The 16,136-nt window shown below is 43.0% G+C and overlaps 1 protein-coding gene across 1 annotated transcript in view; it reads left to right on the forward strand.

Moving 5' to 3' along the window:
- The window catches only part of LOC118380780 (protein TANC2-like), a 159,842-nt gene that overhangs the window by 47,731 nt on the left and 95,975 nt on the right, over window positions 1-16,136 (forward strand). Inside the window, exons 2-4 of the mRNA XM_052471256.1 lie at window positions 2,010-2,158; window positions 11,646-11,850; window positions 15,760-16,008. Coding sequence (XP_052327216.1) covers window positions 2,069-2,158; window positions 11,646-11,850; window positions 15,760-16,008 — 544 coding nt within the window. The 5' untranslated portion in view covers window positions 2,010-2,068. The remainder of the gene's footprint in view (window positions 1-2,009; window positions 2,159-11,645; window positions 11,851-15,759; window positions 16,009-16,136) is intronic.

The following is a 16,136-nucleotide window of genomic DNA, read 5'->3' on the forward strand; positions in this document are numbered from 1 at the left end:
TCTCTCTCTCTCTCTCTCTCTCTCTCTCTCTCTCTCTCTCTCTCTCTCTCTCTCTCTCTCTCTCTCTCAACCACTCTACAAATGTCTTGTGAACAAGATATAGTTTTGTCAAGTCAGTTAGGACATCTACTTTGTGCAGGACATACGTCATTTTTCCAGCAATTGTTTACAGATTATTTCACTTATAATTCATTGTGTCACAAATCCAGTGGGTCAGAAGTTTACATACACTAAGTTGACTTGGAAACTTCCAGAAAATGATGTCATTCTGATAGGATAATTGACATCATTTGACTCAATTGGAGGTGTACCTGTGGATGTATTTGAAGGCCTAACTTCAAACTCAGTGCCTCTTTGCTTGACATCATGGGAAAATCAAAAGAAATCAGCAAAGACCTCAGAAAAATAATGTAGACCTCCAAAAGTCTGGTTCATCCTTGGGATCAATTTCCAAACGCCTGAAGGTACCACGTTCATCTGTACAAACAATAGTATAAACACCATGGGACCATGCAGCCGTCATATCGCTCAGGAAGGAGACGTGTTCAGTACTTTGGTGCGAAAAGTGCAAATCAATCCCAGAACAACAGCAAAGGACATTGCTGGAGGAAATAGGTACATAACCTGAAAGGCCGCTCAGCAAGGAAGAAGCCACTGCTCCAAACCGCCATAAAAAAGCCAGCCTACGGTTTGCAACTGCACATGGGGACAAGGATTGTACTTTTTGGAGTAATGTCCTCTGGTCTGATGAAACAAAAATAGAACAGTTTGGCCATAATAACCACCATTATGTTTGGAGGAAAAAGGGGAGGCTTGCAAGCCGAAGAACACCATCCCAACCGTGAAGCACGGGGGTGGCAGCATCATGTTGTGGGGGTGCTTTGCTGCAGGAGGGACTGGTGAACTTCACAAAATAGATGACATCATGAGGGAGGGAAAATTGTGTGTCCAGTTCAGTCTCAATCTCAAGAGAGTTTACCTCTGATGCACAGCTCTGCTCTCAGGAGTAGTTCAGGTATTGAGTCTCTTTTCTCTACCCTACTCGACCCCACCCTACTCTACTGTACCCCACACTACTGTACTCAACTCTACTGTACCCTATGCTACTCAACTCTACTGTACCGTACTGTACCATACTGTACTCTGCCCGCCTCTATCATACTCTACTCCACTGTACTCTACAAAACTCTACTCTACCCTACTCTACTGTACTCAACCCTACCCTACTCGAATGCACCCTACTCTACCTTACTCTACTCTACCCTACTGTACCCTACCCTACTCTACCCTACTGTACCCTACTGTACTCCACTGTACTCTACCCAACTTTACTCTACTCTACCTACTCTACTGCGCTCAACCCTTCCCTACTCTACTCTACTGTACTCTACCCTACCCTACTCTTCCTTACTCTACTCTATCCTACTGTACCCAACTCTACTCTACCCTACCCTACTCTACCCTACCCCACCCGATTCACCCAACTCTACCTTACTCAGTTTCTACCCTACCCTACTCTACTCTACCCTACTTGGTTTCAACCCTACCCTACTCTAGTCTACCCTACTCGGTTTCAACCTTACCCTACTCGGTTTCTACCCTACTCTACCCTACTCGGTTTCTACCCTTCTCTACTTTATGCCTTCTCCCATTTGTGTTCTCTTTTAGTTTTAGTTTTTGTGATTGGTATTGATTTAGTATTTAAAAAATGTTGGGTTGGGACTTGAACACGTAAAGGACATTTATCCATCAGTTTACTGCATGGTTGTTGCCTTGTGAATCTTGTCATTTTCATGTGCTCCTTCTCTGGTCTAGTTTCTTTCCAAGGTGTGGTTGCCTTCCAGGTAAAGCCAGTTGGTTTACTTTGTTTTATACACACTCACAAACATACTCCTTCTCTCTCTCTTTCTGTCTCTCTCACTCTTCCTCCTTCTCCCTCTCTCTCCCCCCCCTCTCTCTTCATTAATTTCCCTCCATCTCTCTCGCTCTCTCCTTCTCTCTGTCTATAGGGGAGTCAAGCAGGGAGCTGGGCCCTCCTCCTTCGGTGGATGAGGCAGCCAACACATTGATGACGTGCCTGGGCTTCCTGTTGGGAGACAAAACTAGTGAGGGGCCAGACAGAGAACATTACAGCATGGATGAACCAGACAATAGACAGGTGTGTGTGTGTGTTTGGCCATCCCACAATGCTAACCCCTCTCTACTACTGCTATCACTGAGGAAATGGTGCTGGGGAGGAAAAATGTCTCTCCATATTCGTGATATCTTGAGATTCCGTTCAGTGTTCCTCTATTTCTGATCCCAATTGGGAAACACACATTTACATTTTTTTTTAAATTTTTGTATTTAACCTTTATTTAACTAGGCAAGTAAGTTCAGAACAAATTCTTATTTACAATGACAGCCTACCACTGCAAAACTCTTTGTGCACCACCCTATGGGACTCCCAATCATGGTCAGATGTGATCCAGCCTGGATTTGAACCAGGGACTGTAGTGTCCCCTCTTGCACAGAGATGCAGTGCCTTAGACCGCTGCACCACTCAGGAGCCCAGACATACCTGGGATGTGATGACTTCCCTTTACCTGACAGCTTGATGAGCTTCTTGTTTACAGCCTGTTGCTATACATCTCTGTAAGCCAGGTCCACAAATAAAAAGAAACTCCCAATTTGTCAGTTTCTCCAAGCATAAACTCTTCTGCCCTAATTAGGCCATTACATAACAAAGTTTCTAGATTATTTATTCCGCTCGACACATCAAAACTTCAAAACAGTTGTCGTCCGTTAATATATTCTGCTACTTTAGTGTGCTGATAACCAGCAGGTTGACTAAGCCTCGTATTTCTCTCACCTCTGACTGAACCTCGTCTGCTAAATAGTTTTTAGATATATACATATACACATGTACAGTGCCTTCAGAAAGTATTCACACCCCTTTACTTTTTCCACATTTTGTTGTGGGATTAAAATGGATTTAATTGTAATTCCTTGTCAACGATCTACACAAAATACTCTGTCAGAAAAATACTCTATCAGAAAAATGGAAGAAAAATGAAGAGGAAGATCACCATGGTGGGCACAGTTAGAAAGAACAAGCCTGAGCTCCCCTGCACTCATAACAAGGGGGAGAGAGGCCTTCTCATCAAGGTTTGCCTTCACCCCCACCACCACTCTAGTTTCTTACCTCCCAAAGAGGAACAAGGACATGGTCCTCCTGATCACACTGCACAAAACTGCTGAGATCAGTGATCGTGAGGACAGGAAGCCAGCCATCATCCTGGACTACAACCACAACAAAGGAGGTGTGGACAACTTGGACAAAGTGATTGGAATTCACAGCTGCAGGAGGATGACTGTCCGCTGGGCCCTGGTCATCTTCCATAACATCATTGATGTGTCCTCATACAATGCCTTCGTGATATGGAACAAGAGCAACCCTACCTAGATGCCTGATAAGTGGAACAAGAGGAGGTTGATCCTGGAGCAGCCGGGAAAGGCACTTGTAACCCCACACATTCAAAGAAGAGAGCGCCTCCCCAGCACAGCAGCCTCTGCAGCACTTGTTCAGGGGGCTGAATCTTGTCCTGATCCACCTGAGGCTGCAGCTGGGGCAGGAAAGAGGGGAGATGCCAATTCTGCCCCCCAAAGAAGGACTGTAAAACAAATACTATGTGCTGCACATGTCCATGCACACGCACTTGCATACTGTCCTACATATGCTAATTAGAGTTGATTGATTTATTTCTTCACATTTTTGTAACTATTATCTTATTTTATTCGTATTGATTGTTGTTGTTTATACATCTTGTCGGTGGGGGTAATGGTTAAAATAAATGGGACAAGACTAGTATTTTGTAGTTGAATTCCTCATTGTAGAGTATTTAAGAATATATTACTAAGTTCAAGACTGTTATTGTTTCCCTTCAAAACTACTTTCTGCACATTTCTGCTACTTTCTTAGTGCTATACAAGTGCTATCTCTTGCTAAAAAAATGTATTTTTAGACCTATTCAGTACCTTTAGCAATAATAATAATAATAAAACTCATGACAGGTGTGTTGTAATAAAAATGAGTGGTGCCCACTGATTAAATGCAGTCTTTCTGCATTGTGAAGAGGGAAAACCCAGATATTCACAAAGTTTGTGATGAATGACAGGTTGTTTCTTCATGCAAAATAGATTTGGGGTGTACAATTCAATTTAGCTGCTTTATTTTAGGGGTTTAGTGAAGGCGGGTAATTTTTTTTACCTTAGGACAAGGGGAGTATACAGAATATTATGACTACACAAGGGTTCAATCAAAACTGTATCTAGGCCACTCAGGAACATTCAATGTTGTATTGGTAAGAAACTACAGTGTAGATTAGGCCTTGTGTTTTTGATTATTGTCCTGCTGAAAGGTGAATTAATCTCCCAGTGTCTGTTGGAAAGCAGACTTTCCTCTAGGATGTTGCCTGTGCTTAGATCTATTCCGTTTCTTTTATCATTAAAAAACTCCCTGGTCCTTGCCGATGACAAGCATACCCATAATATGATGCAGACACCACCATGCTTGACAATATAAAGAGTGGTACTCAGTGATCAAATCAAATCAGCTGATATCTCAAAGTGCTGTACAGAAACCCAGCCTAAAACCCCAACAGCAAGCAATGCAGGTGTTGAAGCACGGTGGGTAGGAAAATCTCCCTAGAAAGGCCAAAACCTAGGAAGAAACCTAGAGAGGAACCAGGCCATGTGGGGTGGCCAGTCCTCTTCTGGCTGTGCCGGATGGAGATAATAACAGAACATGGCAAAGATGTTAAAATGTTCATAAATGACCAGCATGGTCAAATAATAATAATCACAGGCAGAACAGTTGAAACTGGAGCAGCAGCACGGCCAGGTGAACTGGGGACAGCAAGAACTCATCATGCCAGGTAGTCCTGAGGCATGGTCCTAGGGCTCAGGTCCTCCGAGAGAGAGAAAGAAAGAGAGAATTAGAGAGAGCATACTTAAATTCACACAGGACACCGGATAGGACAGGAGAAGTACTCCAGATATAACAAACTGACCCTAGCCCCCCGACACATAAACGACTGCAGCATAAATACAGGAGGGGTCAGGAGACACTGTGGCCCCATCCGATGATACCCCCGGACAGGGCCAAACAGGAAGGATATAACCCCACCCACTTTGCCAAAGCTCAGCCCCCACACCACTAGAGGGATATCTTCAACCACCAACTTACCATCCTGAGACAAGGCCAAGTATAGCCCACAAAGATCTCTGCCACGGCACAACCCAAGGGAGGGCGCCAACCCAGACAGGAAGATCACATCAGTGACTCAACCCACTCAAGTGAGGCACCCCTCATAGGGACGCCACGAAAGAGCACCAGTAAGCCAGTGACTCAGCCCCTGTAATAGGGTTAGAGGCAGAGAATCCCAGTGGAAAGAGGGGAACCGGCCAGGCAGAGACAGCAAGGGTGGTTCGTTGCTCCAGAGCCTTTCCGTTCACCTTCACACTCCTGGGCCAGATTACACTCAATCATATGACCCACTGAAGAGATGAGTCTTCAGTAAAGACTTAAATGTTGAGACCGAGTTTGCGTCTCTCACATGGGTAGGCAGACCATTCCATAAAAATAGAGCTCTATAGGAGAAAGCCCTGCCTCCAGCTGTTTGCTTAGAAATTCTAGGGACAATTAGTAGGCATGCGTCTTGTGACCGTAGCGTACGTGTAGGTATGTACGGCAGGACCAAATCAGAGAGATAGGTAGGAGCAAGCCCATGTAATGTTTTGTAGGTTAGCAGTAAAACCTTGAAATCAGCCCTTGCCTTAACAGGAAGCCAGTGTAGGGAGGCTAGCACTGGAGTAATATGATCACATTTTTTTGGTTCTAGTCAGGATTCTAGCAGCCGTATTTAGCACTAACTGAAGTTTATTTAGTGCTTTATCCAGGTAGCCGGAAGGTAGAGCATTGTAGTAGTCTAACCTAGAAGTGACAAAAGCATGGATTAATTTTTCTGCATCATTTTTGGACAGAAATTTCTGATTTTTGCAATGTTACGTAGATGGAAAAAAGCTGTCCTTGAAACAGTCTTTATATGTTCGTCAAAAGAGAGATCAGGGCCCAGAGTAACGCCGAGGTCCTTCACAGTTATTTGAGACGACTGTACAACCATTCCGATTAATTGTCAGATTCAACAGAAGATCTCTTTGTTTCTTGGGACCTAGAACAAGCATCTCTGCTTTGTCCGAGTTTAAAAGTAGAATGTTTGCAGCCATCCACTTCCTTATGTCTGAAACACAGGCTTCTAGCTAGTGTTATACTGTAGTGGTATTTTCCTGTAGTGGTGTTATACTGTAGTGGTGTTATAGTGTAGTGGTATCATGCCGTTGTGGTGTTTTTCTGTAGTGGTGTTTTTCTGTAGTGGTGTTATGCTGTAGTGGTGTTATGCTGTAGTGGTGTTATGCTGTAGTGGTTTTATGCTGTAGTGGTTTTATGCTGAAGTGGTGTTATGTTATTGTGGTGTTTTCCTTAATATGTGTTATAGTGTAGTGGTGTTATAGTGTAGTGGTGTTATACTGTAGTCGTGTTTTCCTGTAGTGGTGTTATACTATAGTGGAGTTATGCTTTAGTGGTGTTATGCTGTTGTGGTTTTATGCTGTTGTGGTGTTATGCTTTAGTGGTGTTATGCTGTAGTGGTGTTACACTGTAGTAGTGTTATGCTGTAGTGGTGTTATGCTGTTGTGGTATTATACTGTAGTGGTGTTATGTTGTAGTGGTGTTATGCTATAGTGGTGTTATGATGTAGTGGTGTTACACTGTAGTGGTGTTATACTGTAGTGGTGTTATACTGTAGTGGTGTTATGCCGTAGTGGTGTTATGCTGTAGTGGTGTTATGCTATAGTGGTGTTATACTGTAGTGGTGTTATGCCGTTGTGGTGTTATGCTTTAGTGGTGTTATACTGTAGTGGTGTTATGCCGTTGTGGTGTTATGCTTTAGTGGTGTTATGCTGTAGTGGTGTTACACTGTAGTAGTGTTATGCTGTAGTGGTGTTATGCTGTTGTGGTATTATACTGTAGTGGTGTTATGTTGTAGTGGTGTTATGCTATAGTGGTGTTATGATGTAGTGGTGTTACACTGTAGTGGTGTTATGCTGTAGTGGTGTTATGCTGTAGTGGTTTTATGCTGTAGTGGTTTTATGCTGAAGTGGTGTTATGTTATTGTGGTGTTTTGCTTAATATGTGTTATAGTGTAGTGGTGTTATAGTGTAGTGGTGTTATACTGTAGTGGTGTTTTCCTGTAGTGGTGTTATACTATAGTGGAGTTATGCTTTAGTGGTGTTATGCTGTTGTGGTTTTATGCTGTAGTGGTGTTATGCTGTAGTGGTTTTATGCTGTAGTGGTTTTATGCTGAAGTGGTGTTATGTTATTGTGGTGTTTTGCTTAATATGTGTTATAGTGTAGTGGTGTTATAGTGTAGTGGTGTTATACTGTAGTCGTGTTTTCCTGTAGTGGTGTTATACTATAGTGGAGTTATGCTGTTGTGGTTTTATGCTGTTGTGGTGTTATGCTTTAGTGGTGTTATGCTGTAGTGGTGTTATGCTGTAGTGGTGTTACACTGTAGTGGTGTTATACTATAGTGGAGTTATGCTGTTGTGGTTTTATGCTGTTGTGGTGTTATGCTTTAGTGGTGTTATGCTGTAGTGGTGTTATGCTGTAGTGGTGTTATGCTGTTGTGGTATTATAGTGTAGTGGTGTTATACTGTAGTGGTGTTATGCTGTGGTGGTGTTATGACGTTGTGGTATTATAGTGTAGTGGTGTTATACTGTGGTGTTGTTACGCCGTAGTGGTGTTATGCTGTTGTGGTATTATAGTGTAGTGGTGTTATACTGTAGTTAGTGTTATACTGTAGTGGTGTTATACTGTAGTGGTGTTATGTTGTAGTGGTGTTATGCTGTAGTGGTGGTATGCTGCAGCAGTGTTATGCTGTTGTGATGTTTTTCTGTAGTGGTGGTATGCTGTAGTGGTGTTATAATGTAGAGGTGGTATAGTGTAGTGATGTTATAATGTAGTGGTGTTATGCTGTAGTGGTGTTATGCTGCAGTGGTGTTATGCAGTAGTGGTGTTATGCAGTAGTGGTGTTATAGTGTAGTGGTGTTATACCATAGTGGTTTTACGCCGTAGTGGTTTTATGCTGTTGTGGTGTTGTGCTGTGTGGTGTTATGCTGTAGTCGTGTTTTCCTGTAGTGGTGTTATACTGTAGTGGTGTTATAGTGTAGTTGTATCATGCCGTTGTGGTGTTTTTCTGTAGTGGTGTTATAGTCTAGTGTTATACTGTAGTGGTGTTTTCCTGTAGTGGTGTTTTCCAGTAGTGGTGTTATACTGTAGTGGTGTTATACTGTAGTGGTGTTTTCCTGTAGTGGTGTTTTCCAGTAGTGGTGTTATACTGTAGTGGTGTTATAGTGTAGTGGTATCATGCCGTTGTGGTGTTTTTCTGTGGTGGTGTTATACTGTAGTGGAGTTATGCTTTAGTGGTGTTATGCTGTTGTGGTATTATAGTGTAGTGGTGTTATGCTTTAGTGGTGTTATGCTGTTGTGGTATTATAGTGTAGTGGTGTTATACTGTAGTGGTGTTATACTGTAGTGGTGTTATGCTGTAATGGTGTTATGAGGTAGTGGTGTTATACTGTGGTGTTGTTACTCCGTAGTGGTGTTATGCTGTAGTGGTGTTATGCTGTTGTGGTATTATAGTGTAGTGGTGTTATACTGTAGTGGTGTTATACTGTAGTGGTGTTATGCTGTAATGGTGTTATGAGGTAGTGGTGTTATACTGTGGTGTTGTTACTCCGTAGTGGTGTTATGCTGTAGTGGTGTTATGCTGTTGTGGTATTATAGTGTAGTGGTGTTATACTGTAGTGGCGTTATACTGTAGTGGTGTTATGCTACAGTGGTGTTATACTGTAGTGGTGTTATGCTATAGTGGGTTATACTGTAGTGGTGTTATGCTATAGTGGTGTTATACTGTAGTGGTGTTATGCTGTAGTGGTGTTATGCTATAGTGGTGTTATGCTGTAGTGGTGTTATACTGTAGTGGTGTTATGTTGTAGTGGTGTTATGCTATAGTGGTGTTATACTGTAGTGGTGTTATGTTGTAGTGGTGTTATGCTATAGTGGTGTTTTGCTTTAGATGTGTTATAGTGTAGTGGTGTTATGCTGTAGTGGTGTTATACTGTAGTGGTGTTATGATGTAGTGGTGTTATACTGTGGTGTTGTTACGCTGTAGTGGTGTTATGCTGTAGTGGTGTTATGCTGTACTGGTGTTATACTGTCGTGGTGTTATACTGTAGTTGTGTTTTCCTGTAGTGGAGTTATGCTTTAGTGGTGTTATGCTTTAGTGGTGTTATGCTGTTGTGGTATTATAGTGTAGTGGTGTTATGCTGTTGTGGTATTATAGTGTAGTGGTGTTATACTGTAGTGGTGTAATACTGTAGTGGTGTTATGCTGTAGTGGTGTTGTGATGTAGTGGTGTTATACTGTGGTGTTGTTACTCCGTAGTGGTTTTATGCTGTAGTGGTGTTATGCTGTTGTGGTATTATAGTGTAGTGGTGTTATACTGTAGTGGTGTTATACTGTAGTGGTGTTATACTGTAGTGGTGTTATACTGTAGTGGTGTTATGATGTAGTGGTGTTATGATGTAGTGGTGTTATACTGTAGTGGTGTTATGCTGTAGTGGTGTTATGCTGTATTGGTGTTATGCTGTAGTGGTGTTATACTGTAGTGGTGTTATGCTGTAGTGGTGTTATGCTGTAGTGGTGTTATACTGTAGTGGTGTTATGATGTAGTGGTGTTATACTGTAGTGGTGTTATGCTATAGAGGTGTTATACTGTAGTGGTGTTATACTGTAGTGGTGTTATGCTGTTGTTGTGGTATTATAGTGTAGTGGTGTTATACTGTAGTGGTGTTATACTGTAGTGGTGTTATGCTGTAGTGGTGTTATACTATAGTGGTGTTATGATGTAGTGGTGTTATACTGTAGTGGTGTTATGCTATAGAGGTATTATACTGTAGTGGTGTTATACTGTAGTGGTGTTATGCTGTTGTTGTGGTATTATAGTGTAGTGGTGTTATACTGTAGTGGTGTTATGATGGAGTGGTGTTATACTGTGGTGGTGTTACTCCGTAGTGGTGTTATGCTGTTGTGGTGTTATGCTGTTGTGGTATTATAGTGTAGTGGTGTTATACTGTAGTGGTGTTATACTGTAGTGGTGTTATACTGTAGTGGTGTTTTGCTGTAGTGGTGTTATGATGTAGTGGTGTTATACTGTAGTGGTGTTATGCTATAGTGGTGTTATGCTGTAGTGGTGTTATACTGTAGAGGTGTTATGTTGTAGTGTTGTTTTGCTATAGTGGTGTTATACTGTAGTGGTGTTATGTTGTAGTGGTGTTATGCTATAGTGGTGTTATACTGTAGTGGTGTTATGCTATAGTGGTGTTATACTGTAGTGGTGTTATACTGTAGTGGTGGTATGCTGTAGTGTTGGTATGCTGTAGTGGTGTTATGCTGTAGTGGTGTTATACTATAGTGGTGGTACGCTGTAGTGGTGGTATGCTGTAGTGGTGGCATGCTGTAGTGGTGGTATGTTGTAGTGGTGTTATAGTGTAGTGGTGTTATGCCGTAGAGGTGGGGTGTATAGAGAGATATGTAAGAGAGGTTCATTAAGGAATGTAGGGAATAGGGTGCCATTTTGGATGTATTCTGTGACTCATCGTTGTCCCCTGCCATGTGTGTTCCCTCTGTAAAGTCACATATTCCCATATTTCCTTACCAAATATATATATATATTAACAGCTAATGTTGTTTTTTGTATCCATGAAAATACATTGAGCCCCTCAAGGGTGGCAATATGAGGATACGAAATTATACGTTTTTTGTATTATCCTTAAATCAATATACTATAAACTTTCAGTTGGGCTGCAGTAGGTATGATTCTTACAGTAGCTGGGATCTCTTCAGTATAGCTAAAGCCTACTGACTGAGGGAAGAGGGGGACCTTTCTTTATCTCCAAAAATCAATCCATGAATTGCCTCTCCCCTCTCCTCCCCTCCACCTCCCCACCTCTTCACCCTCGTACCTACCACCCATCCACCTACCACTCCTCCACCCCTTCACCACTCTTCCCCTCAACTTCCCCACCTCCCCACCTCTTCCACCTCTCCACCCCTCCATCACTCCTCCACCTCTTCCACCTCTCCACCCCTCCATCACTCCTCCCCTCCACCTCTTCCACCTCTCCACCCCTCCATCACTCCTCCCCTCCTGTTTAAAGCTCTCTCTCTCTCTCTCTCTCTCTCTCTCTCTCTCTCTCTCTCTCTCTCTCTCTCTCTCTCTCTCTCTCTCTCTCTCTCTCTCTCTCTCTCTCTCTCTCTCTCTCTCTCTCACACTCAGCAATGCTGTGAAATCATTCTGCTGCTAGATATAAAATGGAAGCTTCAGTACTGCTGGTTTCTGAGAATGATAAACCTACATAGAACCCTATGGAGTCTCAACATGTGACTACTTCCTCCTCTCCTATTGATGTGGTCTCAAATGTCTTGGTGTTCTGGGCTGTGTTGTAACTAGTACTGTCATCTGACCCTTTGTTTCTCCTCCAGGGCCTGGCTGGTAACCAGAGGATCAGTCCATGCTCCACCCTGACCAGCAGCACAGCCTCCCCCCTGGCCGGCTCCCCCTGCTCCACCCTGCTGCCTGGCACCGATGGTGCCATGCCCAGGGGTAACCAGGATAACAAGGACCATGCCTACGGATCTGTCTACAGCCCCACCTCCACCCTGGAGAGCCGGGACAGCGGCATCATCGGTGAGGGGGGTGGACTATATACACACACACATATGCACATCGTAAGAGACGCACACAAGCATACACACTCAAAACACACACACATCCACACACTCAGAACACACGTGCATACACACTCAAAACACACACACACACACTCAGAACACACGCGCATACACACTCAAAACACACACACACACACTCAGAACACACGCGCATACACACTCAAAACACACGCACACGCTCAGAACACAAAACCCTGTTTATTCCTTAGAGAAAACAGGACACAGTATATCAGAGAACAGTATATCAGTCGGATAGCTTTTCATGTGTAGTATACTACAGACATTTACATGACTGGTTGTGTCGTTGGGTCATCGAGCATGGTCGTAGCAAAGGCAACCCTAGCCCTTGATCATGACTCTCAGTTCCATTACATTATACATAAGAGTCATTGGACAAAGGGGTCTTCTGTATGTTTTGTTTTGTAAATAGCCCTGACTCTTGGTCTGAACATTAACATGCAACACTTGCGTTACGGTTTTGGAAGCATAAGGACCTTATCTTTCATGTTAGCGAGTATTAATTTTCTAGAAAACAAAATGTTAAAACACACCTTTATAGGGTTAGTGTTCCCACACGGCCATATCTCCATGTTACAGTGCATGTTTACTGAAGACAGATGGAAGACAAAGGAACGACCTGTGTTAATGAGCTATCTACAGTAGCATGTTTACTGAAGACAGATGGAAGACAAAGGGACGACCTGTGTTAATGAGCTATCTACAGTAGCATGTTTACTGAAGACAGATGGAAGACAAAGGGACGACCTGTGTTAATGAGCTATCTACAGTAGCATGTTTACTGAAGACAGATGGAAGACAAAGGGACGACCTGTGTTAATTAGCTATCTACAGTAGCATGTTTACTGAAGACAGATGGAAGACAAAGGGACGACCTGTGTTAATTAGCTATCTACAGTAGCATGTTTACTGAAGACAGATGGAAGACAAAGGGCCGACCTGTGTTAATTAGCTATCTACAGTAGCATGTTTACTGAAGACAGATGGAAGACAAAGGGACGACCTGTGTTAATTAGCTATCTACAGTAGCATGTTTACTGAAGACAGATGGAAGACAAAGGGACGACCTGTGTTAATTAGCTATCTACAGTAGCATGTTTACTGAAGACAGATGGAAGACAAAGGGACGACCTGTGTTAATTAGCTATCTACAGTAGCATGTTTACTGAAGACAAAGGGACGACCTGTGTTAATTAGCTATCTACCGTAGCATGTTTACTGAAGACAGATGGAAGACAAAAGGACGACCTGTGTTAATTAGCTATCTACAGTAGCATGTTTACTGAAGACAGATGGAAGACAAAGGGACGACCTGTGTTAATTAGCTATCTACAGTAGCATGTTTACTGAAGACAGATGGAAGACAAAGGGACGACCTGTGTTAATTAGCTATCTACAGTAGCATGTTTACTGAAGACAGATGGAAGACAAAGGGACGACCTGTGTTAATTAGCTATCTACAGTAGCATGTTTACTGAAGACAGATGGAAGACAAAGGGCCGACCTGTGTTAATTAGCTATCTACAGTAGCATGTTTACTGAAGACAGATGGAAGACAAAGGGACGACCTGTGTTAATTAGCTATCTACAGTAGCATGTTTACTGAAGACAGATGGAAGACAAAGGGACGACCTGTGTTAATTAGCTATCTACAGTAGCATGTTTACTGAAGACAAAGGGACGACCTGTGTTAATTAGCTATCTACAGTAGCATGTTTACTGAAGACAGATGGAAGACAAAGGGACGACCTGTGTTAATTAGCTATCTACAGTAGCCTGTTTACTGAAGACAGATGGAAGACAAAGGGACGACCTGTGTTAATTAGCTATCTACAATAGCATGTTTACTGAAGACAGATGGAAGACAAAGGGACGACCTGTGTTAATTAGCTATCTACAGTAGCATGTTTACTGAAGACAGATGGAAGACAAAGGGACGACCTGTGTTAATTAGCTATCTACAGTAGCATGTTTACTGAAGACAGATGGAAGACAAAGGGACGACCTGTGTTAATTAGCTATCTACAGTAGCATGTTTACTGAAGACAGATGGAAGACAAAGGGACGACCTGTGTTAATTAGCTATCTACAGTAGCATGTTCCGAACACCGTTGTGTAATGGAAGAAGGCCACCAGAAACGTGTTGTCACTGATATATACTATCAGCTAAAACTGTGATAAAACCGGTTAAAACATAGTACAGTAAGTGTGTATTTTGCATTTGTGAAATTATTTGGATGTAATATGAAAGTTAAGGGCTTTATGTGACAAACCTATATCCATCCTGCCCTGCCTTTCTAAAGTCTTCAAAAGCCAAGTGAACAAACAGATCACCGACCATCTTGAATCCCACCGTACATTCTCCGCTATGTAATCCCATTTCCGAGCTGGTCACGGGTGCACCTCAGCAAAGCTCAAGGTCCTAAACGATATGATAACCACTATCGATAGAAAAGAATACCCTGCAGCCGTCTTCATCGACCTGGCCAAGGTTTTCGACTCTGTCAATCACCACATTCTTATCGGCAGACTCAACAGCCTTCGTTTCTCTAATGACTGCCTCTTCTGGTTCACTAACTACTTCCCAGATAGAATTCAGTGTGTCAAATCTTAGGGCCTGTTGCCACAGGGTTCAATTCTCGTGCCGACTCTTTTCTCTGTATATATCAATGATGTCGCTCTGGCTGCTGGTGATTCTCTGATCCACCTCTACGCAGACGACACCATTCTGTATACATCTGACCCTTCTTTGGACACTGTGTTAGCAAACCTTGAAAGAGCCTCCAACTGCTCTTAAACACTAGTAAAACTAAATGCATGCTCTTTAGCCGATCGCTACCCACACCTGCCCGCCTAGCATCACTACTCTGGACGGTTCTCAATTAGAATATGTGGACAACTGTAAATAGGTAGTCTCCTTCCAGACTCACATTAATCATCTTCTTAAATCTAGAATTGGCTTCCTATTTCACAACAAAGCCTTCTTCACTCATACTGCCAAACATACCCTCGTAAAACTGACTATCCTGCCGATTCTTGAATTTGGCGATGTCATTTACAAAATAGCCTCCAACACTCTACTCAGCAAATTGGATGCAGTCTATCACAGTGCCATCCATTGTGTCACCAAAGCCACATATACTACTCACTATTGCGACCTGTATGCTCTCGTTGGCTGGTCCTCGCTACATATTCATCTCCAAACCCACTGGCTCCAGGTCATCTAGAAGTCTTTGCTAGGTAAAGCTCCGCCTTTTCTCAGCTCACTGGTCACTATAGCAACACCCACCCGTAGCACGCGCTCCAGCAGGTATATTTCACTGGTCATCCCCAAAGCCAACACCTCCTTTGGCCGCCTTTCCTTCCGGTTCTCTGCTGCCAATGACTGGAACAAATTTCAAACATCACTGAAGCTGGAAACTTATATCTCCCTCACCAACTTCAAGCATCGGCTGTTAGAGCAGCTCACCGATAGCTGTAGCTGTACACAGCCCATCTCTAAATAGCCCATCCAACCAACTACCTGTTGTTTATCCCATGTGTAACTCTGTGTTGTTGTTTTTGTCATACTGCTTTGCTTATCTTGGCCATGTCGCAGTTGTAAATGAGAAATTCTTCTCAACTGGCTACCTGGTTAAATAAAGGTGAAATAAAAAATAAATAAAAAATGTTTCTGGAACCCGAATCGCAATTGAGAATCGATTCACGTTTAGATGTGTCTGTTTTGTCTTCCAGAGACAGTCTATGTTAGGCCCCTTAAGAGTACATCTTGGGCTAAGGCAACACTGCCTTCACTCTTATCCCTGACCCCTCTCCTCTACTCCGGTTGTTCCTTCCTTCCTTCCAGCCACCCTGACTACCTACCCTGAGAATGCTGAGCGTGGGGGTAAATACAGTGAGGGGGGTTTCACGCGGGGCAGCAACCTGAAGCTGTGGCAGAACCAGAAGTCTGGTATGGATTCATTCCTGTACCGTGTGGACGAGAACATGGCTGCCTCCACCTACAGCCTCAACAAGATCCCAGAGAGACACCTGGACAGCATGTCTGCCCACTCCATCCCTCTGTGCCTCATGCCTCGCCCTAACTCTGTCGCAGGTGAGTCAAATTCAAATCAAATCAAATTGAACTTGTCACATGCATCCGAATACAACAGGTGCAATGCTTACTTGCCCCTTTACCAACAATGCAGTTTAAAGACAGACAAGTGTTAAAGTATTTACTAA

This window comes from Oncorhynchus keta, chromosome 2, assembly GCF_023373465.1.
Source record: "Oncorhynchus keta strain PuntledgeMale-10-30-2019 chromosome 2, Oket_V2, whole genome shotgun sequence".
In the NCBI taxonomy this organism is placed as follows: domain Eukaryota; kingdom Metazoa; phylum Chordata; class Actinopteri; order Salmoniformes; family Salmonidae; genus Oncorhynchus; species Oncorhynchus keta.